The sequence below is a fragment of the Manis javanica genome, chromosome X (genome assembly GCF_040802235.1).
Source record: "Manis javanica isolate MJ-LG chromosome X, MJ_LKY, whole genome shotgun sequence".
Classification (NCBI taxonomy): Eukaryota; Metazoa; Chordata; class Mammalia; order Pholidota; family Manidae; genus Manis; species Manis javanica.
The window spans coordinates 45419285-45443419 of record NC_133174.1 but is presented as its reverse complement, the minus strand read 5'-3'; the positions used below and the strand labels follow the sequence as shown (position 1 = coordinate 45443419).

Here is a 24135-nt window from a genome sequence, read left to right as displayed (position 1 = left end):
ATAGGGCCCTTGGGGGCTCGGGTTGCCTTAAACTAGACTGAAATTTAGAAACCTCCTGGAATTCAGAAACCTAGAGCCTTTGGTTTGAGGCCAGGTTTTGACGTAGCGTTTTACATTTCTGCAAAATGGTTCTAGAAATAATAATCACACACACAAAATAACTTCCTCTGCGTCATCAAAATGATTGATTCAGTTCATCTGCCAGATTTTTCGACAGCCTTCTATCTTTTCATCGACTCAATTATTTATCCTCCTTCCAATCCTTTGCTCTCTCTTTCCCTAGTGTATGCTGTTTTTAACTGTATTCTAGTTTTTTTTGTTTTTGTTTTTGTTTTTTTTTTTTGCTGGATAGACCGTTGCTTGTGAGGCATGGTGGTGACGTTCTGGCTTTGGTCTGGGATTCACATCAGGAGTCCGCTCCTCATTTTGTAACCCGATCAAAATCACTGTCCCCCTCTGAGCTTCAGTTTCCTCTCCTCTAAATTAGGCATCCCTAAAGAGACGTTTAGGAAACTGCCCATTGCAGCCTTGTTGTGGCAACACAGAATTGGGTAACTTAGAGACCCACCACCAGGGGAATGGATAAGAAAAATGTGATATATGTGTAAGATGGACCCCTAGAATGGATTAGATCTACATATGGCATGGCAGGATCTCTCAAAACAGAATGTTGAGTGAAAAAAGAAACAGAACAAGATTTATAGTGCAATACTGTTTATGTAAATTAAAACACATAACAATACCATATATTTTTCACAGATACACATATATGTAAATAAACACATAAACGGTGCATTGGAAGGATGTTAAATACACAAGAGTGGGTGCTTGTGTGGGAGAGGGGATGGGATCAGGGATGGGTGATGAAGGGGACAAAACAAAATGAAATAAAGAATAAATGGGCCTTGCATTGACCAATGATGATATTGTGTGCCAAGAACTGAGTATGGTCAACTTAATTCTGTGCACCTGAGAGAATATGTAAATAGTACCCTATCTACCCCCACCCCTGTAAAGTAATTGAGCTCACAGGGAGCAGGCTGTCTGAGTTAGACTCCCAGGCTTGGGTTTGCCCCCAGTGACATCCCTCCCTCTGAATTTAGTCAAAGCTTACCAAAGTCCCAGCTGTATACAGTGGACCCCTCAGTAGAGCTCCCATCTCAGAGTGAGCAGTCCCTCCAGAAGCCATTACTTTGTGGGGGCATTTCCTAACCCCATCAGTTCCCCCCAAGTTTGATTCCAATTCTCAGTCCCCATTCTCCATGGTGGTCCAGTTTCAGGAACCCCTTGTATAGGGTTTTGTAAAGGAGACTGATACAGGAGTTGGGAATGGTACCTGGGAACAGGGTTTGGGACAAGATGGGTTTCTCAAAGGGTTCTGTCCCCCATGTTCAGAGCCTGAGCCAAGGGAGGAACATCTTATGAGATGGGAGTCTACACTCTTGTTGCATACATACATGAGGTTTTCAACTTCCATCTCTCTGACGGCTCTACTTCCCGTGGCAGGAACATACTCTAGTTTGTCTCCTCTCAATTAGGTGCAGACATATACATGTGTTATGTGCACTGTACATGTCTCCACATACAGGCATTTGCTCACATGTGTGCACTAGGCCAGGGTGCCTCTCCACACAAAATCACAAGAAATACACACTGTCTCACTCCATCATACCTCCCCTCCCCACCTGTGGTCACACAGACAGGACACATAGACACAGACACATGAACATACACACACACACACACACAGAGTCAGAAAAAGGAAATACCCAATATAGCATTGTTCATTTGTTTTCCATTTACAAAATCCAATGGTGAATACAGGCAGTTAGAAAAAGGAAATGGAGGAAAACCCTCCTGAATGTACCCTATCTACCCCCACCCCTGTTGTCCCCCCCCAACTCCCTGGGAAAGGCACCCTTCCATCACTATCACTGAGAGAACAGGCACCCCCCAGCCCCAGCCTCTCAGCCACTCTGGCCTGCCTTCCCAGGGGTACTCCACAGCCAGGCTCATTACTGTCTCTCCTGCCCAGAGTGCCCTCCCCATTTTTCTTGTGTCAAGGCTTCCCCAGTTCTGGGGCTGTCTTGGGGTAGGAATGGAGCTTTGGGCAAGAGCTTCTATTGGGAAGGGAAAGTGGGGAGGATAAATAAGGATCTCCTCCTTTCCTGGGAAATGAGAGGGGGATGGAGAACCTGGGCAAGAACAGGCAAAGGAGCACCAGCCTGGCTCAGCAGTCCATAGGAACTGGCCTTGACAGGGGCCCAGAATGGACTCTGCCCCAAGAGGGAGGCTTGGGACCTCCCACCTGGAGGATCTGGCTGCAGTGTGCTCCACTTTGGGTCGGGGGAAGGGTGGTGGGAGGGAAGGGGAGAAGGGCTGCTGGGAGCTGTGGACCCAGAAGGGCTTCCACAGAGGTCCTTGAGGCCCCTGAGGCTTGAGGGAGACAAAAAGAGGTCAGATAGGAATGGACTAAAGTCCACAGTGCCTTGGAGCTTATACCACTATGAGTTGCCAAGGCCCCAAAAGGATTTTCATCTCCAAGAGAGCAGCATGAATGAAGGAGACAATCTGGGGTTGAATTCTGCTCTGATCCCCAGCTCCGGGATCCATCTACTCTGGGGAGTTTGGCTCTCTCCCTACACTCTCCTGGAGGGGATGTTCCTGCCTCTGTGGCACCCACATCAGCCCTAGTGGTGCTGGAGTGCATTTCCGTTCTCAAAAAGAAGAGCTGAGGGCCGAGAATCCTGGAGGCAGCTCCAGAGAATGCAGCCAAGCTCAGGTCTCTTTGGCTCAAGGCATACAGCTCACATCCTGCTCTTAATCTAGTTGGAGCCCATCTCAGGGGTTCTCCCTCCCCTCCTGGCTTCTCAAACAGATGTGCAAGAAACACCTGGGAGGTCTGGGCACGGTGGAGAGAGAGAGGAGACCAGGCTTGGGACCAAGGTTAGCCTAAAACAAAATTGCATACAACATAGCAATTAAACATCTCTGCTCTGTGGGGACCCAGCACCCTCTTTCATCCCTCGTCAGCAGATCAGTTTCTCCCTAAATATCCAGGCCTTGCTAAAGGGCTTAGAAGAGGGAGTGTGCATGGGAACAGAGAGGGCAATAAGAGCTCTGAAGTCTATTTTACATGACAAATTTCTTCCTTCTGGACAGTTTCAGGAGAGACATTAAAGCAGAAAAGCCTGTCTCCTCAGCTGTTAGTAGAACCTGCATTTTCAGTCTTGCTTTCTTTCTCTGAATTGTCACTTTTGAGAGAAAGAGAAATTGAGAGATTGAGAGACTGAGACAGGGGAAAGGAAGAGATTGTAGAAGGGGAGAAGGAGGTGGCAAAAACAGGCCCCACAGAACTAGAAACACCTCTTTCCCAGTCCCCTTCCCAGTTCCCAACCCTGGGGAGGTGTTGGCAAAGGTGTTTAGATTCCAGGCAGTCTGAGGGGTTGGGGCTGGAGCTCAGAAAGAGATTCTCCTTTATGGGGCCCACCCTTTCCTTTCTGTTGGCCCCATTATGGTGGCTATGACCTTCTTCATCCTATCTGCCTATCAGACTGCTTCACATGACACAGTAGGGTTCTCTGGGAGCTGGGGCACCTCCTGTGCCCCAGCAGGAGGCGTGAGTCCTCAGGCACTTCTTGAGGTCCTTGTTGAGCAGGAAGCAGACGATTGGGTTGACAGCAGCCTGGGCAAAGCTCATCCAAACAGCAGTGGCCAGGTAATGGTGGGGCACGGCACAGGCTTTCACAAACACTCGCCAGTAGCAGGCCACAATGTAGGGTGACCAGAGAAGCAGGAAAAGCAGTGTGATTGCGTAGAACATACGGCCCAGTTGCTTTTCACCCTTGACCTCATCCATGCCCAGCAGCCTCCGGCTGGCTGCGTGCCCATTCTGCCGGATACCCAGCAGAGTTGGTGGCATGGGCCCACGACCAAAGCCAGCGATCCAGTTGGCAGCAGCCTGGCCTGTGGCCCCAGGGCCATGGAATGTCCAGTTCTGGCTGATAGCTGGCACCATCTGCACTGGCTTCATCTTACGGTGACGATACTCGAAGAGGAGCAGCTTGCCATAAACAGCATGTGTGGCTGCCATGAGCACAGCCAACATAAGCATGAAGCCCAGCGTGTCATTGGCCTTGAAGTAGCGATGCTCAAAGATGCACTGGTCCTCCTCACGGATAAACTTGTAGGTGCCCACATCGAAGACGGGTGGGAAGGCCATGGCCACAGAGAGTGTCCAGGCCATGCAAATGACAGCTGCACATGTCCAGAGTGTCATGCGCTTGGCATAGAAGCGGTGGTGAGCAATGGCCATGTAGCGGGTGACACTGATGCAGAACAGCATGAAGGCTGCATGGAAGCAAAAGAGCACGGCCATAAAGGCCACAATCTTGCAGCTGAGTGCGCTGAAGGTCCATGAGGAGCCGTGGCGCACAGAAGCCAGCACAAAAGGGAAGCAAACGGCGGAGCGTATGCCATCAGCCAGGCACAGGTCCAGCAGAAAGTAGTAAGGAGCCTTGTGCAGGGCACGCTCCTTGAGCACCAGCAGGGACAAGATGGCATTGCCCGCCAGGCTCACACACATGATCAGTCCCAGAAGCACCATCTTCACATAAGCTGATGCTGATGGTGGGGACAGTGCGCCGCTCACCTCCTCGGGCTGTCCAGTGGTGTTGGCCATACTGAGGGGCAGGGGCTGCTCCCAACCCTACAGGGCCAGCCAGTCTGGTACTCGATGGACCTTGGAGGACTCCATCAGTTGTCCTGCTGGGCCGCACCTGCAAATGAGGATAATAGGGGAGACACAGACACAGAGAGACAGAGAGATGAGGGCAGGAGAGAGAGAGAGAAAAAAAACACAGAGAGGCACAGATAGAGAGAAAGATAGAACAAAGAAGTACAAAATGGTGACAAAGATATAAATGGATACAAATGGAGAAGGACATAGAGGGGATGAGCAAGAGTGAGAAGAGATAAGGAGAGAGACAGCACCAGAGAGACAAGGAGAGAGGGAAGGAAAGAGAGGCAGAGAGAGGAGGGGAGAGGGAGGAAGAGAAACCCAAGAGAAAGAGACAGAGAGAAACAGGTGGAAAGGCAAGGCAAGGAAGAAACAGAAAGGGCAGTGTTAGTGTGTGTAGGCCACCTCCCCACTTCCTCCCCAGCTGGTGTCAGCTCCTGCCTCTGGCTCACTGCTGCTCCTACCCCTCCTGGCTGGATGAGGATACTTTACCTCTCTTGATGTCCCAGGTTACCTGTTTCCTCCATTGGTGGGTCTCTGGGGAGGGATGTTGACGTGGCTTTTCTTCCCCTCTGCAAAGCCCTAATGTTGAGCTTTTCAAACTCTGACTGCCACCCATGGTAAGAAATACATTTTACATCACCACCTCACACACATCGCTGAAGTAAATGTTGCACAAAACAGTACTGATCCTATGTGCTGTGTATGTCATTTGTTTCTATTCGTTTCGTGTTTTTTGGTTAATGCTGGTAGCCACTCATTAAGTAGGTTTTTTATTCATGATCAGGAATGTGCTAAGTGTGCTCATATTCAAGGAACAGTGGGAAGACCAGGGCGGTTAGAACAGGGCCGGCAAGGGAAATGGTGGTAGGTGAGGTCACAGAGGTGTCTGGGGGCAGTTCATGTAGGGCTGTGAGCTATGATGAGCACTTGGGTTTTATTTTAAATGAGGTGGGGAGTATGTGTAAATATGAAGATGTAGGTAGGCTTATGTGTATTCACTTATCGAAAACCTATTGAGTATCAACTGTGTGCCAGGCACTGAGGATACAGCTGTGAAAAAGATAGTCACAGGTCTCTGCCCTGGTGAAGCTGACATTCTAGATAAGAAAGAAGATATATAGGTGAAGTAAAGTAGGTCAGATGATGGGAAGTTCCTAAAAATAAAAGAAGTCAGGGGAATATAAAATAAAAGGTGGGGGAGGTGCAATTTTAGATGAGGTGAGCAGGGAAGGCATCATGGAGAAGGTACCATCTGAGCAATGACCTGAAGGGGGTGAAAGAGTGAGCCATGTGGATATGTGAGGGAAGAAAAGTCTAGGCAGAGGGAACAGCCAGAGCAAAGGCTCTGAGGTGGGACTACAGGTGGTGCATTTGAGGAAGAGCAAGAAGGCCAATGCGGGTGGAACAGAGTGAGCAAGGGAAAAATGGTGGGTGGTGAGATCAGAAAGGTTGGCCAGGCCAGATAATGTAGGCCATGGTGAAGAGTAAAAGTTACTCTGAATGAGATGGCAACCATGCGAGCTTTTTGAGCAGAGGTAAGATGTCCTATGACTCAGGATTGAACAGGATCCCATTGCTGCTGTGAGGCACACAGACCATGTGGCACAAAGGTGGAAGTAGGGAAGCTATTTAGGAGGCTCCTGCAGTAATCCAGGTGAGAAATAATAGCAGTCCCATACCCCTTGCCCTGGTTTATTTTTCTTCTTAGAATTTCTCTCTTCTAATGCACTATATAATTTACTTTTAAAATCTGGTTTATTGCCTGCCTCTCCCTGTTAGAACGAATGTTTCTCAAGGGCAAAGATTATAGATTCACACATTCTCCTCTAGAAGAGCTGTGCATAGCATGTGCTAGGCTCTCAGTCAGAAGCTGTCAAGCCAAATGGTTGAGAGAGTAAATGGGTTGGTGGCTCAGGGAGGCATCCAGGTAGCCAGACTAGGCAGTGCCTGAGTGTTGGGTCATAGGAAAGCTTGAGGGGAAACAGGAGGATTCCTTGTATGTGCGGCTGGGGCAGGGGGAGTGAGGTGTGACAAGGTAACACAGAAGATTCCAGGAGAAAGGCAGCAAGGCAGGTCAGGCAGAAGCTGGAGAAGCTTAACTCCAGTTCAGCTGGGCTGGATTTGAGGATGGGAGCAGCAGGACTTGGGTGAAGCTCTTTCTACACCCTTCCTCCCAGGATAAAAGTCTACCCTCTGCACCGATTCCCAGAAAAACCCAACTTGGCTTGCCACAGCCACCTGGAGCCAGGCTTTTTTGCTGGCATCCCAAAATCTCACAGATGGTGCCAGTAGGCCATGAGAAGTTGCAAGAGCAGGGGCTCAGGAAAAATGGGATTGGTGGGCCCCCTTTGGGCTCCTAAAGGCCTAAGCTCCCCTGGAACAGTGGACCAGCTGATAGCTAGATGTATGTAAATGTGCGTGTGTGCGCGTGCACACACACACACTCCTTAGCCTTGAAGGGAGGCAGGGAAAAGCAATAAAGACTGAATGTAACAGAGAGTCAGAGAGACACACAGAGAGTGACAGAGAAGGAATGATGAATGAACGTATGTGTGTTTGTGTGTGTGTGTGAGAGAGAGAGATAGACAGAGAAGAAGACACAGCAGGGAGAAAAGGAGAGAAATAATCAGAGAAATGGGAGAGAGACAGGAAGAGATAGAAATAAGAGGCAGATGGGAAGAGAATGAGAGTGAGAACAAAGAGACACACAGAAACAGAGTGCAAGAGACAAAGAAGGCAGAGAAGTAGGGACGGAGTGAGAGACAGAGAGACAGAAAGGGAGAAAGAGATAGAAAAAGAGACAAAGGGAGGAGAGCAGGAGAAAGAGACAGAGACTGAGAGATAGAAGGAGAGAGATAATGCCAGTAAAGAGAGATGGGTATAGAGAAATAGAGATGGGGGTGGGGCCTGAGAGACAGATAATAGGGAGCCAAGGGGGAAAGAGGCAAAGATAGAGACAGAGAGAGGGAGACACAGAGATACGCTAAGACCAAGAAGGTGAATAATGCGAAGCTGAGTCTCAGTGAAAACAAAAATGAACACAAAACAAAAAATAAAACAACCACAACAAAAAATAGCAGCAAAAAAACAAACCCTGGTGTTGCCTGGAAACCTGGGGCAATTCTACAAATAAGCAAGGAGAGGATTTTGAGCCCAGATTGGCAGCGGCAGCCTGGGCCCATCAGAGGCTAAGGATGTGTGTGCATGCACGTAACACACACACCTGCTTGTGCCCGACTCCCTCAGATAGCAGATACACACCTACACACTCACACACAGAACCTACTGCTATGGAAACCCGCAGACAGCAACCAGCTCACACGCACGCACACACACACGCACACGCACACGCGAGCGGAAGGTATATCTGTACCGCTGCCTCCTTCACACGAACTAGGTACCCTGCCCAAACGCCCACGCTTCATCTTCAACAGAGGCGTCACTGCCCCCTAGGGGACATTTTTGGAAATTTGTAGGAGCATTTTTGGTTGACACAATGCTAGGGTGTATGCTTTCCTGGCATTTAGGGGTCCAGGGCGAGGATGCTGCCATCCACTGATTTGGGGGGCAGTCCCACACAGCCACATCCCCTAGGCCTTTAGACTTGTAATGACCTGAAGTTAGAATCTAACTCTTTCACACAGAAACACAATATCCCCCCTGATTTAACATACCTTGAATTATCCTGGAACACAACTTTTCATGTAAGTCCAGAGGAGACTGTACTTTGCTTTGTGGAGCAGTTTCCTGCAATTGTTCGCTATTTTGGGAAATCTCACCTCTAGGCCTTTGCCTGTTGTTTCTCTGCACTTGGTGCAAGAGGCAGCTTGTTTTCCACCCTTCTCCTAAACCCACGTTTACTCATGGTAAGACATTCCAAAACTCTAATTACTTCATTGATTCCCCTAGGGAGTGTCACGCCCGAGCATTTACATATCAAAATACAAATTATTTTCCTATATATCTCTTACCTTTTATTTCTACTTATTTCTGGTAGAGTTAATACAATACAGATACTGCATAAAATACTACATGGATTTTCTTTTGAAATTATATGCACAGAGATTAAATTAGCTAAGAACTTCATGTCCAGATAGTAAGGTGGTGTTACAAAATAACTGTTACATAAAGAGGGTGTTGGGTATGAGAGGGGTGAGAACCATTCAATACACAAACACTCACACACATACATGTGCAATGGCCTGTAAACCCACAATTGTAACTCCACACACACACACACACGAACTCTCAAATCCTGAGATATACACACACACAAACCTACTCACATGAAGACTCATATACACAACCTACCTGAGTATCCAAATATTCTCACACATTCACATAAATTCTTATAACACACATATGTATACAGTGGCATACCTACATCATCACCTATACAAACACCATTACATACATTAACACTCAGATTCAGTTACTTGCATATGCCAGCATGCTCACATGAGCTTAAATCCTGCCATGTGCACACACACACACAGAGAAACATGCACACATATGTATACAGACAGAACCCCACTCAGATAGCCACAGATATATATGCATGGAGGAAAAAAGAGGCAAGTGAAAAACTCATACACACGCACACATTACATACTCCAACACACTCTAACACACGGAGATCAACTGACCCAAACCCTGGAATGTAGGTTAGGTACACTCAGCAGCATAGATATGTACATCCTGGCACATGTACACACACATAACAATTTATGTACACACTCATTTATAAAGAGAAGTGTACCAATTGCAAAACACACGCTCCCTGGCAATATGCAAGCACAACCAAACACAAAAAGTGCCTGTAGCTACAGTAACACACTCACACACACAGATGTGTACTCACACACACAGACACTTACTTGATGTACACATCCTACAACAGGTATACACCCAAAGACAAATCCGCACATGTGCACCGACCGGCCAACTCCTTCACCTACAGGGGAAAACTTTAACAGAGCTGCCTGGCTGCTGAGCACCTGCCATTGTAGGGGCCAGAGGAAGAAGGGGTTCTAGGGCGCCATGTGAAAAGGGAAGATGTAAATCTTTGCATCACTTCCTGTTGAAACATCCCAGATAGTCTGATTATTACTTTGACTGCAACTTGCTCATTGGTGAGGGTTTTTGGTATTGCCCATAAAGTACAATTTTTGATTTTCTTTTAATTTGATCTCATTCTTATTTTTCCACAACTTTTTTTTTTGGAGGGAGGGCATCTCTCATATTTATTGATCAAATGGTTGTTAACAACAATAAAATTGTGTATAGGGGACTCAATGCACAGTCATTAATCAACTCCAAGCCTATTTCTCAACAGTCTCCAATCGTCTGTAGCATAACGAACAAGTTCTTAATGGAATAGAAGTGTTGTATGATTGACTCTTTTATCACTCTTTATAGTATTAGGCATTCCTAAATATAATCATCTTGATAATTTTCTTGACTGTTGCTATTTTGAAAGACCTTTTCTTCTAGAACATTTCAAACATAAAAAAGTAGAGAGGATACTGTAATGAACCTCACCGTACCCACTGCCCAGATTAACCAATGATAGACTCAGGGTTTTGTTTCACCTATAACCTAACCCACTTCCAGAGTGTTCTGAAGCATTATCTATTATACCAGAGTATTTCAGTAAGTATATCTAAAAGATACTCTTGTAAAAACACTACAATATCATTTTCATTACTTGTTGGTTTATTTATTGATTTACGTGCTATTGGCTTTTGATATTTAAAAAATCAGCCAAATCTGATTCTTGGTGGTATTTCATAACTACTTTCATAGTTATCTTTTATTTGTAGGCAAAAATATTTATCAGTGTAAGTCCAGGGAGAGGAAATCCCTGGGCAAAACACTTCTAAAACTGAAATCAGTCAAAGGGAGAAATAAAGTTTAAATCCATTTATTGCTTACAAACTGCAGTCCCGGGGCCTTCTATCTTTCCAGCTCCGAGAGAAGCAAAACTGGCCCCTCCCCCTCCCCTCTCAGGTACAAATAAGCCCTCAGTTGCCCAGGCAATTACCCATTGATATGGAGATGAACTTCTCTCCACCCCTGAGGAATGATGCAAATGCAGTAAAGCCATACTTCTTTCCACCTCTGAACGCCTATTGATACGCAGATTTACTAAAGCCAGGTGAGATATTCTGGAAATATTACAATTTTACCCACAATCAGTAAGTGAATACAGCCTGACAGGAGTTGAACTGCATTGATTCATTAAAGGAAAAGCTGGGCCTTTATGGCTTTGTTGCAGAGTGCTGCTTTCTTCAAAAAGCAGAAGACCTAAAATTTGCTTCTTGAAAAGAACAGTTTTCAGAAGTCACAATGGTCTGCTGACCTCTTCGATACCTTATATTCAAGTAGATTTAATTTTTAATATACTTCTTTTCCCATCAAAATGGACTTTTTGCTTGAAGCTGGAAAATCAAGAGACTCACCAGACAAACGCAGTAGTCTTCCCTCCTAAGAAATCAAAGATGTCCCTAATTTAAGCAACTTAATGAGAATTGTCTCAAATTTGGATTCGGCTTTCTGCCTCAGCCTTAGTGTCCATTTGCATGGCAAAGTTATCAAAAAGAAACTTCATTTTCCAACAGGCTTTGTTGGTCAACTGACTTCAAAACCGTCTGTCACACAAAAGATTTGGACCTTTTAAAGCATCTGGAGGTGCAAATTGAGAAACTGGCCTCTTTTACGAGATGGGTTGGAACATCCTTAGATGGAGCTCAACCAGCTAGTGACAGGGTTGCATGGTTAACCAGTAAAGCTAAGCTGGTCCTCCCAGCAGAATCTCACATGTTAACAGCCTGCCAGGAAATGGTCCACATTGTATTTGGGACCAACGAGGTAAAAGGAATATGAAAGGGGCCACTTTCAATTATTGCTATTAGGAGACACAATGACGACAGGTCATAGGATGTCGAAGCAACACTAACCCAGATTGTTGAGTCAAAATGGTTTTCACTTTATGCTGACACATCTCTGGATGTTGATTAAACTGTGCTCAATTCAATATTACTAGTCAGAAAGCCTGAAATGCAAGAAGCACCAAAATAAATGAAGGTTGAAGTATTCAAAGTGATACATTAATATTTTGAAATATTGCGGAAACTGTGTAAGCCTGTGGCAGGAAATTTACATCTGGAATTTGTTCTGAAAATGCCGAGCTTCATTCACAGAGAAGCCCTCATCCATAAATGTTTGCCTGTAGGTCTCATTTCCACAGTAAATGATGCTAGGTGACTTTAATTAAATCCAAGGCACTACCCACCTGCGTGTCAGCTTTCTGTGAAGCAGTGGGTTCAGTACACCCTTCTCTATTGTTTTAAACCTAAGTGTGTAAGAATTTTGGAAAAGGTGCATGAGCTAAAAGAAAATTTTCAGCATTTCTTTGTGAGTGATTCTTACTTTGCAAATTTGATGCTTACTGTCTTCAACATATGGCTCTTTGAGTGCACAAATACAATTACACTGAAAATTTTAAAGGCATTAAACAATATATGAAAGTGTGCTGACAAGGTTTATGGATGTAAAACCAAACTTCAACTTAGAATGAGGTCATGTATGGTTCCCTGGGTGACGTTCAGTTGGTGCTCTAAGTTGAATACTTAAAAGGACTTAGTAAGATGAGTAAAGCAATGTCTGTGTCTATTTAGAGGGAAAGCTTCAAAATTATTTTGAAATATTCAAAATGAGAATTTTCTGTTAGGCTCAAAATTCATGAGCATTTGTTACAAGAAATGTTAGTATGGCGTTTGATTGAAAGAAAAGAAAGAGCCTAGTTTTAAAGAAGGATCCACCTTTGATGCACAATATTTAAAGGCTACAAATTATCCAAGTTCTGATTACTCATGAAAAAGGAGTTTTAACAAAAACAAAGTACTCCTAGACTGTGTTCTGCCGCCTACTTATGCAAGCAGTTTCCTGTTGATGGTGACTAGGAAGAGGCACAAGAGATTATATTGCTATTTTGAGAGTAAAACCTGGGTCTCTTTCCTGGTCAGGGCAAGAACAAGTGAGCCATAAAAGGGAGGAGAAAAAGGGAAGCAGGAAGAAGACAGGTTGGTATGGTGTGAAAGCACCAGCCATATTCAACACTAGAAACTGATGCTTCAGAGAAACCGAAATGGAATCTGAATACCCGAGGGCTCCTGCTTTTGAGCTGAGCTTTGCTTATCTGCCCAATCATGCTCGCAGCTGTACTTCATACATTCAAGCTAATTACCCAGGACATTAAGGTAAATAGTGCCCGAACAACCTCCAAAGAATGGAGCTTACCTCCACCAGCATGCCTACCAAGATCAAGAAACGGCAGGCCCCGATGAAAGTTTATATCCGTGTCAGAACTGCTAAGTTATTTGCTACATTTGTTCATTTGGGTTTTTACCAAGAAACACAGTAACCTGATGCAGGAGATCTATGCTCAGCACCAACTTATTTACCAAATCCTGATGAAAATGACCATAAAATAAGCCCCGGCAGCCATGACCAAAGGCTCAAGAGGAGTGAGCATGAATGTGGACTGCTACGAATTTTCATGGGTAGAAAAAAATTGGTTTCCAGAAGCAAGCTCGAGTGTGCTATGAAAAAACTCTGAAAAGATTTCATTTGAAGGTTGTATACAAATTCATTATTTAATTATTCCCCTAAAACTTTGCATTTTTCTTTTTCTTGCCACAATTTGTATAATATAATGAAAATGTAAGAAATTTCTTTTCACCAGATGTTAGTACCCCTAAATCCTCTTCAGTTTATTTCAGTGTGCCATACAAATAGTTTGCCTTCTCTGTGTGCCAGGTTGTGAATGCCCTAACACATTCACATCTAGTTACATTGCAGAGACACACTAGCACACAGGCACATGTGTACATGGAGGTTCAAATTTGCACTTACACCTGGACTTACACCAGCTGATAAGCACAATCAGGTACACACACACACACACCCTCCTCAAGGAAGAGTCTGGCGTGTGTGTAGGTGCCCATCTACCAGCAAATCACAAAGATATACAACACACACATACAGACAACCCGCCTTCTATAGAAATACAGGCCTAGGCAGAAACACATTCACGATTCACATGGGCACATGCAGACACACACACACCTGCAAACCAAATTGTTTGGACCCACGTGCTTTCAGACACAATCATGTGTGCTCAGACATAAGAACTGACACTGAGACACAGGGCAAGTCCTATTCATATCCTACAGACTGAGGCTCTCCCCAACCCCAGGCTTACACCAAGAGGTTAAAACCCACTATCTTATACAAACCCTGCCGTGGACACATACACGTACACACAGTACAGACACAGACATGCTCACACATACAGGAACATCACTCAGGCTCACTGCTACACACACAGAGGCAGGCAGGCACAATGCAGGCTCACACATACACAACCACATAGTCACTGATGCTTATAAACACAGACACAGACCCTCAGAGGCACACATGCACTGACACCTACAGATACACTCACATGACACAGATACACACATCCTGGTTCATGGCCATGTAGGCACAAATCCTTTACACACACACACACACACACACACACACACACACATGCATCATCTAGCTCTGGACACACATATAAACCTGGACACAAAGCTACTCACATTTAAAGACACACACAACAGAGGTAGATTCACATGCACGCATTTACATCTTGACCACTACAAACCTGTTTACATATTCAGATAAGGCACACTGGTGCATGTGCACACGCACACACACGGAAGCATGCTCACATACGCAGATGTGACAGCAACGCAGATAACACCTGCACTCATATGGACATAACATTACCAAGGAAACAGGTGTGTGCGCGCTGAGAAATACACACAGGGCCAAACCTCATCTGTCATCCTCTTAGACACACACTTCCTTTCTCATACACCCATGGTTTTATATACACACTGGGACACATATTAGTACAAATCCAGTTTTATGTACAAAATCACTCCCACATACACACAGGATCTGCTCATTCTTTTATACATATACATGGATATGGCAAATGTCACAAGTATACACATAGAAACTTACCTATTCATGCTTGCAGATGAACACATACAATGTTACACATTGGCGCATGTAATAATTATAGTACTAGGTAAGACCTTAATGGCACAGTGGGCTCATTATGTAACAGGCACTGTCCTAAGCACTTTTTTCAATCTTAACTCATTCAATCTTCACCCTATGAGATAGGCAGCATTATTACCCCCACTTTACAAATAAGAGACTGGGGCTTAGTTGAGGTTAGGTGATTTGCCCAAAGCCACACAGCGAATTAATGACAGAACTAGGATGCAAACTCAAAGCCTGGCTCCAGAGACATTGCAGATCCAACTTAGTCACATGTAGGAATAACTCATCTCATAGACACATACAGATACAGACAAGTCTAACAAGCACATGCACACACAAGCCCTGTACCAGCACACGCAGGTACAACCAGCCACACACACATAGGCACGTACACAAACATGGATGTGCTCGCATTTACAGACACTGCAGCAGAGGTATATATGCTCTAGGAAAGATAAACACATTCATACACACATGCAGAATCACACACGCCACCCAGACGCACTCACACTCTCAAACATACAAAACACCCAGATACACCACCTACACAACGTCCAGATAAATCCACACTCATATATGAATACACACACATTCTCAGATACATTCCCCATCCAAATACACCCAAACACTCTCACATGCACTAACCAGATATACTCACATGCACACACACTCACCCAGATACACTCACACTCAAACAGCTCACACAGATACACCTATACGCTCCTTCACACACTACCCAGATACACCCTATCTCTCATACTCCATCCAGAGAGAACTCCACACATCCTACTTAGATATACCCACTCTCTTTTGCCCCAACTGGATAGGTGCACATTCTCTTTCTCATACACATCATTCAGATACATCCACTTTCACACACATACCCAATACCGATATAGCTACACTCTCTCACACACACGTCCCATCTAAACACACTCATCTTCACATATACACACCTCAACTAGACCTACACTCAAAGGAACTCCACCCAGATACAATCACATTTATACTAACTCCCAACTCAGTACACCCCTACTCTCACATACGGCATTCAGATACACTCAAACCCACACATACCCCCAACCCAGGCATAGCTACAATCTCTCACACGTGGTATCAAGACACACACCCACAATGACACACCCACCGTTCAGACACTACACCCACATACTCACACTTACAAATTCCCAACCCAAATGCAACCACACACACACACATCTACCTACAAAATAATCCAGAGACACGCACTCACACAAAGATCCTATCCACATACACCCACACTTTCTCGTGTTCACCTCTTTCTTTCTCTCTCTGTTTCTCTTCCTCCCACACACATACCCCAAACACAGCCTCAGTCATAGAGCCTCACCCAGATACATCTACCCTCTCATACATACACACACTGTCCAGATTCATCCCATAGGAACCACTGAGATAGCCTCACACCCACACACATCATCTAGATATACTCCCTTACCATCTAGATACACCTATCACCCACACATCCCACCCAGATATATCCAACTCTCACACGTGCCATCCAGGTGCACCTTCCCAAACACTCCACTGCCCAGATACATCCATGCTCTCATTCCCTCCACACCACCCAGGTGCACCCACACTCCAAACAACACTATGTTCCTCAAACTCTCTCTTCAACACACCCCATCCAGTTACACACCACTCACACACATACCCAAATACATACACACTCAGATATACAACCAAAGCTCTCACAACACACCATCTAGATATACCTTACCACACACTTCACCACACAAATATGCCCATGTTCTCACCCACCCACCACCCAGATACACCCACATTCAAACACATTCCACCCCAAAAACACCCACACACTCTTAAACAGTCAAGAAGTACCCTCACATTCTCTCTCACACACCATCCAGATACACCCCCTCACACCTCTAATATACTCACACTTACCCCCGACCCAGTTAAACCCAAACACTTCCCATCCAGATACACCTACACACTTCTCCCACCTAATACATCCATGCTCTCACTCCCCCACCACACTCAGATACACCCACACTCTAACACACATACACAATACAGATAATCCCCTCTCTTAATCACCGTAATCCAGAATACCCACATTACACACACACAATGCAGATATACCGGACTCTCTCACAGATGCCACACAAACATATCTCATTCACACACACACCCACACCATCCACAGATACCTCCCGATTAGATACACACTCATGTACACACACACCCTCACCCAGATGCACCCAAATTGCCTCTCTCTTACATACACACACCATCTAGATATACTATATCACGCACTTCCACTGATAGATATACTTGTGCTCTCACCAACCTACACACCATCCAGATATACCCACACTTGAATGTTCCCCACCCCTATACACCCATACTCCCTCTTGCACATATTCCACCCAGAAACACCCATGCTCTTTTACACATACAACACAGATGCATCCATACTTTCAAACACGTCCATCACCCAGATAGCTCCCACTCTCTCTTGCACCATCCAGACACACCCATACCCACATACTCCTCAAATATACACATCCTCACATATATCTCCACCCAGCTACAACCAAACTCTCATTCATAACATCGTCCACCCAAATAAGTTGATGCTTTCATAATATCTCACAAATGCACCATCTGTGTACACCTACACTCACACTCACCCCTCCCATATACACCCAGGTGTCTCACATACACATCTTACCCAGAAGCACCCAGGCTCTCTTATATACACACAATCCTAATACCTTCTCTTTCTCATTCTCTCACCAAATACACTACCCGCTCCATACACACACACACACACACACACACACACACACACACACACACACGCCCTACTCTGCTTAGATACACCTTCACTTTTGCATACACATTCACATCTAGATTTCTATCCGGATGGCATAATTTGGGAGCTCTCTGTGAAAACCATTAGCTACTATACAGTGTCACTTTGTCCTGGGCCTATGATGGTGGGGGGATGGGAAGGGAGGTCTTTGTGTTTCAAGAAATCCTTTTCTAAAGAGGTCACAGACCCCCTTCCGTAGTAGGACATCAGCCATGATTGGTCCTCACTTCTTGAGTGTGAATGATGACAGGAAGTATCCTGAGTCCCCCACAAAAGCCCAGCACAGGGTCAAGGTCAGAGAATACCCAGAAGGGAGTCGTGGATTTGCTCAGGTGTTACAGCTTGCCATCCTGTAGGATGTCCACACTGTTAGAGCCCAGCATGGTCTATCGAGTGCCACTGACTCTCAGACATGCACATAAATACATGCTGGGCTGCATGTAGCATCACACAGACTCATAAGTATCCTCCCTTATCACCTCCTTGGTGATAAGGCCTATCAGCACAGACCCAAGGCGGCCAAATATCCCTCCCTCACACATATTATCAATCAGGCACATGAACAAATACGTACACTCTTCCCTACACGTAGGCACACTCACAACAATGCACTCACACTGTACTTGGTCCCACATGTGTGGATCCATTTACTCTCAAACATAGGCATGCATTCATGGTATACATTCACATGACAAAATGCCCATGAAGGACATACATTCACTCACAAACATGTGTATACACAGGCATACTTACCCATGTCCATACACAGGCAGACTCTGTAACACACCCAATGAGACAATGAATAAACATGATTCATAGAGGTGAGCTCCCAAATGTATGTATGCACACACACATGCTCAGACATGACCACATAAACATATTCACACATGGGTGTACTCACACACATAAACACCCAGATGTACACATGCTTGTCAATGAGATGATGTATTTGCATACAGACATTCTAACACACACAACTGGGCATGTATGCCTATAAGCATATTGACAGGCACACAGACTTCGTAGACTTGTACATCATTCATTCTTACATTCACACAACCAGATGTGGAGACACAAATGCACTTACAAAACACACTCAAAATCACAGACATGCACACCATGTATATTTACATACGTTCATTCGCCCATATAAGAAACTGTGCAAACAAAAGAAGATTCGTTTAACTTACATTCTCAGATAGACTTGGACACAAAGGTATGTTCACACACACACGCACACGTGGAAGAACAATCACACATTTTCACACACTTGTACACCTGCAAGAGAAGAATTGCTCACACTCATCACAGACACACACATGCAAGGACATACTCAAACACAAGCACACACTCAAACACACTCGTAGGCCAAGAATGGTATGCGCACTCACTTACACTGTTCTACAACATATGCTCCAGGGCAAACAATGTTATGTAAACACATATACACTTAGATGTGTGTGAACACATAGGTAAATATATACACATGTTCACTCAAATGCACACACAGCCAGATGTTCACACACACTAGCATATATACACACATATACACTCACAGTCACTCACAGGTATATCCGCACTCACATTCAATAACAAACAAAACACATAATAAGACATGTATACCCAAGTATTATGAAGTATGGTTATTCATGGATACCACAATCAGACATGTACTGATGTACAAGAGTACACCCGCAAACATAATTGGACACAGACACAAATGCATTCATTCACCTATGTGCATAGCCTTTTGTGCATATATATGCAGGCATATACACACTTTACAGCTAACCCCACCTACATAATTAAATGCGCACACATACCCACAAAATGTATTTCTCATGCGCAAAACATGTATTCACACACTCCCCCTACCCACACAATTAGTTCCCCTCATACTAGTGTGACCATCTACACTAACATTTCCCTAATCAGATATGGATCCATAGGTCTGTCTACATACAAATGAATACCCAAACATGTGTGCACAGACATATACATGATTCAAAGTGCTGGTGAATTCACATGGACATTCACACACAGGCTACTCACACATATACATGACAGATACGGCCACACAGAAGCATGTTCATACACATACAAGCAAGGACACACACACACATGCCCTTACACTCACAAACACACCATTTAGATGCTCCTACCGTCATATGTACACATAGGCACACATGAACATACATAATCAGACACAACTAGATTCACCTAATTGACATGCATACCCAGGCATTCTGAAACCCTCACATTCATACACATACAATCAGACAGGTACACTCAAAGAAAAATTCCTTATCATGCACATATACAATCAGACATTCAACAGGCCTATTGGCTCAGAGAAACACACCCTCACTCAGGCTCAGAATCAAACGTGCTCATTTGCTTACTCAGAGAGACATGCAAAGTCATACTGACTCCCCTGTGTACACACAAGCTTACCCAGACAGCCACACACAGGCACACATTATCACATGGCCTGCTCATACACATCCACAGTGCCCTTGACCAGACACACAAATGCAGACTACACACCCACGCGTTTTCAGTTGTACCTGTACACCCACACTCAGGCCCAGATGCCTACAGAACACAGGCTGGGTCCTCTCCCTTCCACACCAATTGCTTCTTCAGAGAAGTCTAGTCTATACCCCAAAGCCCCACCCCTCCCTGACCCCACAGAGGGGGTCTTCTGGGTCTCAGTCTTTCCCCTCACCCCACTCCTTCCCTGGACTTGAGGATCCTCCTCCAGCCACCAACCCCTTACTCAGTGTTCTACCGCATCTCTACACTCAGAAACCAGCCAGCAGACCCCACTGGATACCCAGCCCTGGCCCTAGGTTAGCATTGCCCTGGGACCCGTCCCCCACAGGTCTGGATGCTGCATGGGCCACACCCCAGCTCTACCGGAAGCCCTACAATCTCAGAAGCTTTAGCCTTGTCTCCAGGCCCTGCCAACCACTGACCACAGGCCAAACTCTTGCCAAGTCTCCCCTCAACAGGGAGACGCATACATCACCAGGGCCAGGAATGCTGCAGCCTGCAAGCCAGGCCTCTGCTAGCCCCCAGGGTCTAGAGTCTCTGTTTGTGTGTGTGCACAGACAGGGGCAAGTGTAGGGTAAGGAGACTGGAGTCGGGTGGGGGTGGGAGGCTCTGTCCACAAGTGTCGGTTGTCACTCCCTACAAATGAGGAGTGACAACTCGGAGCTGCTCCTGCCTCCCTTCCACTCTCCTGCCCCAAGATCTCTGCTGCCTTCCCCGGCTCTCTGCCAAGACCCTGGAGAAGAGGAGCCAGTCCTTCCCCCAAATAATCAATAACAATATTAATCATGAATAATCAGCAACAATATTGACCATGAGCTTTGCTGACATTGCTTCAAGGGCCACTTCTATGCACGTCCTTTATTTACATTTAGTCACTACACACACCCATGATGGAAGGGTTACCAGTCTCTTTGGCAGATGGGAAAACCAAGGTTCAATAAATGGCACACTTTCAATGAAGTTGCAGAGCCAGTAGTTGGGAGAAGGGTCCCTGGAGAATCCATATTCTCCACGTACCAGGCTTTCATGCCCCACAAGACATAGGGGACCACTGGCCACTGTGCCCAAGGCCACAAGACCTGGGGATCTCAGACACAACATGGGCGTCTGAAGCAGAAGTAGTGAGCCATGGTTGGAGGCTGAGGCCCACACTGTGGGGACAACCACGTTGTGTGGCCCGGTCCTTGCCCCCACAGAGCCATCAGGAAGCCTATTGCCTGGATGTGCTCCCCACCCCTACCTCACCTTCCTTTCAGTCCTACAGTCCCTTCCTACCCCTGGCTGGGAATCACAGCAGTACCTTCAGTGGTGAATGAGCAAAAGTCTGTGTTACCTGTCTAGGAGAGACAGGGGAAGGTAGGAAGGAAGGAAGAAGGGCAGAAGAGAGGGAGGGAGGGAGAGGGGTGGGAGAAGGGAAGGAGGAAAGAAGGAAAGAAGGAGTGGAGGGTGGTCTGGGGTGGGAGCAGCTTCGCTGTCGTACCTATCCACCTACCTGCACACACACACACACACACACACACACACACACACACACACACACACACACACACACCCTACATGCAGGCCAAGGAACCTGGAAGAGAGGGAGAGTGGAGGAGGAGGAGAGGGAGAGTAACAGTGCAGGAGGCTGAGCCTGACCAGGGCGCAGGCATTGTGAGGAGAGCACCTCCGGTCTCCCAGGCATGCCTCCCACAGCTAGCACAGGGAAATATTAACAAATTTTTATTTGTTAATGCGACCATAATGATATAAACAGAGCCTGTGTAGGAAAACAGGTGTCAGTTCCCTTTCTCATGGGATATTTGGGATTGGGGAAGAAGGGATGGGTAGAAGGCTCTCCAGGCTTGGGTGCACAAGTAGCCCTTATGATGGAGTGGAAAAGGAGAGAGACAGAGTCAGAGAGACAGAGAGCACAGCAGTGATGGAGAGTCTGAAATGTGTGTGAGGAGGCAGAAGAGAAGTCCCAGCCCCCCATCCTTGGGGGGATGCTGACTACTTACTTGGGCTCTCTCAGCAGGGTGTCTTGGAATCCAGCGAGGGGGTTCAAGCTGTCTCACCCAGGATAAATCACAGCCCAGGCCACGTTGTGGGACCCTCAGTGATCTGGCAGCAAATGACACTCCTGCTTCTGTTGCCGTGGATACAGCCGGGCTGGTCTAAATCTCAGACATCAGGGGAAGCAGCACCAGGAGGGGTGTACCAGGCAGGGCTGGGGGTGTTGAGGAACACCAGGGGGGCAGCACACAGCCTTGGGGTGCCCAGCTAGCTGGCAGGTGGGGGACCGGGCAGGTGCTTCCCCCAATACACACTCCCACCCCCATCTTCATGCCACCACCAAGCTGGGAGGGGGCCAGCGCTGCCAGTCCCCACCTCGCCCCCTCACCCCCCACCCCGCCCCCGCGTCTGCCTTCTGGCCGCCGCCTTTTGTCCTCAGAAGACACGGTCCCCGCGGGGCCTCTGCCAACCCTCTAGCAGATGCTCAGGGGCCAGGGCTCCTCTCTGGGAGCACTTGGGCCATGGCCTGGGAGAGCCCCAAGTTGGGGGGCCTCTTGTCCAGGCTTACCCCGCTCCCCAGTCCTGGCAGGGATGGGGAAGAAGTGCAGGTCCACAGCCAGAGGCAGCATCAGAGGTGGTGCTGGGGAGGGGATGGGCGCCAGAAAGAGGGGGTGGGGTGGAGAGAGAGGCTGGCCTGATAGCTGTGTCCCGGGTTTTAGATCCGGGTTGAGGAGGGCGGCTCAGAGCATCCGAGGGGGGCCCTGATGCAAAACGGGGGCATCATGGGCTTGCTGGAAGGATGCTCCTGGCCAGGGAACCACCCCAGCACACACAAATCCAGGTCCCAAGATGCTGGGGACACCTAGCCTGGATGGAGCATGAGTGGGAAGCCCGGGGACCAAAGCTGGACCCCATCAGGCCTGTCCGTCCCCCCTCTCCTCGATTTGCACAGTCCCTGCCTCAGGGACGCGCGGAGGAGGGAGGGAAGCAGGGAGGGAAACAGCGAGGGCGAGGGAGTCTGAGCAGGCAGGGAGACTCCCAGCCGCCAGCTTGGTCCTCCCTGGGGCGGGGCGGGGCGGGGCGGGGAGCCGCTGGCTGACTGGCCAACTGGATGGGGATGCTGGCGTGGCGGCTGTTGCTGCCAGGACAATAGCCGGCTGGCGAAGTCAGACTCGGCCTTTCTGAGATGCTGGAGAGAGGCATGCGTGGAGGTGGGGAGAGGTGGCCAAGGGCGTGCTGAGAGAGCAACTCACACGGTTTCCAAATACAGAGGAGGCAGGTGTAGGGTTCTAGGTTGGAGTAGGCGCAGGAAGGTCCTGTGGAAGTTTCTCAAAGGCTTTGGGATGGGAGAGATGCTTAGAGCTCTGAGAGGTAGGACAGATAACCTTATTTATAATGGGTTCCATGGGCATTTTACCCGCAAGGCCTTGAGGTGGCCTGGGAGCCCAGGGGTGGGAGAAGACGCAGGGAGCATTGCCCAGCTCTGAACAGCCCCTCCCAGGATACTTCCTGAGAAGTATACTACTTTCTCTGGGCCAGTAGATAGGCACACACCCACACTTAAAGCCATGTTCCACTACAGCAGAATGGGACAAGTGAGGAGAAATGCTGGCAGGCAGAGATTTGAAGACAAGGAAAAAATATTTCTGTCCTGAATGGATTAAATTGGGACCAAATGATGCTTTGTGGATCCCCTAATTTGTAGCAGTCAAGAATTCCAAATCTCTAGATAGAAGCAAATATCATATCTAGTGGGGAAATGTTGAATGCTTTCTGTGTAAAACTGGGAATGAGGCAAGGATGCTCACTATAACCACCTTTATTCAACTTGTACTGAAGG

The 24135-nt window shown here is 46.8% G+C and overlaps 1 protein-coding gene across 2 annotated transcripts; it reads right to left on the bottom strand.

Moving 5' to 3' along the window:
* Positions 1 to 697: 697 nt before the first annotated feature.
* On the bottom strand, positions 698 to 23292 carry GPR173 (G protein-coupled receptor 173). Of its 2 annotated transcripts, none has more exons than XR_012127404.1 (3): positions 22301 to 23292; positions 4652 to 4778; positions 698 to 3254 (listed from the first exon to the last, which is right to left on the bottom strand). XR_012127404.1 is itself a non-coding variant. In XM_073227698.1 (3 exons), the coding sequence occupies exon 3, from the start codon at positions 4679 to 4681 to the stop codon at positions 3560 to 3562; it is 1122 nt and encodes a 373-aa protein (XP_073083799.1). In that variant the 5' UTR covers positions 4682 to 4778; positions 22301 to 22403; positions 22864 to 23291; the 3' UTR covers positions 698 to 3559. The 2 variants fall into 2 exon arrangements, 1 of the variants encoding a protein (XP_073083799.1); XM_073227698.1 differs by having other exon boundaries at positions 698 to 4778; positions 22301 to 22403; positions 22864 to 23291.
* Between the last annotated feature and the right edge of the window lie 843 nt (positions 23293 to 24135).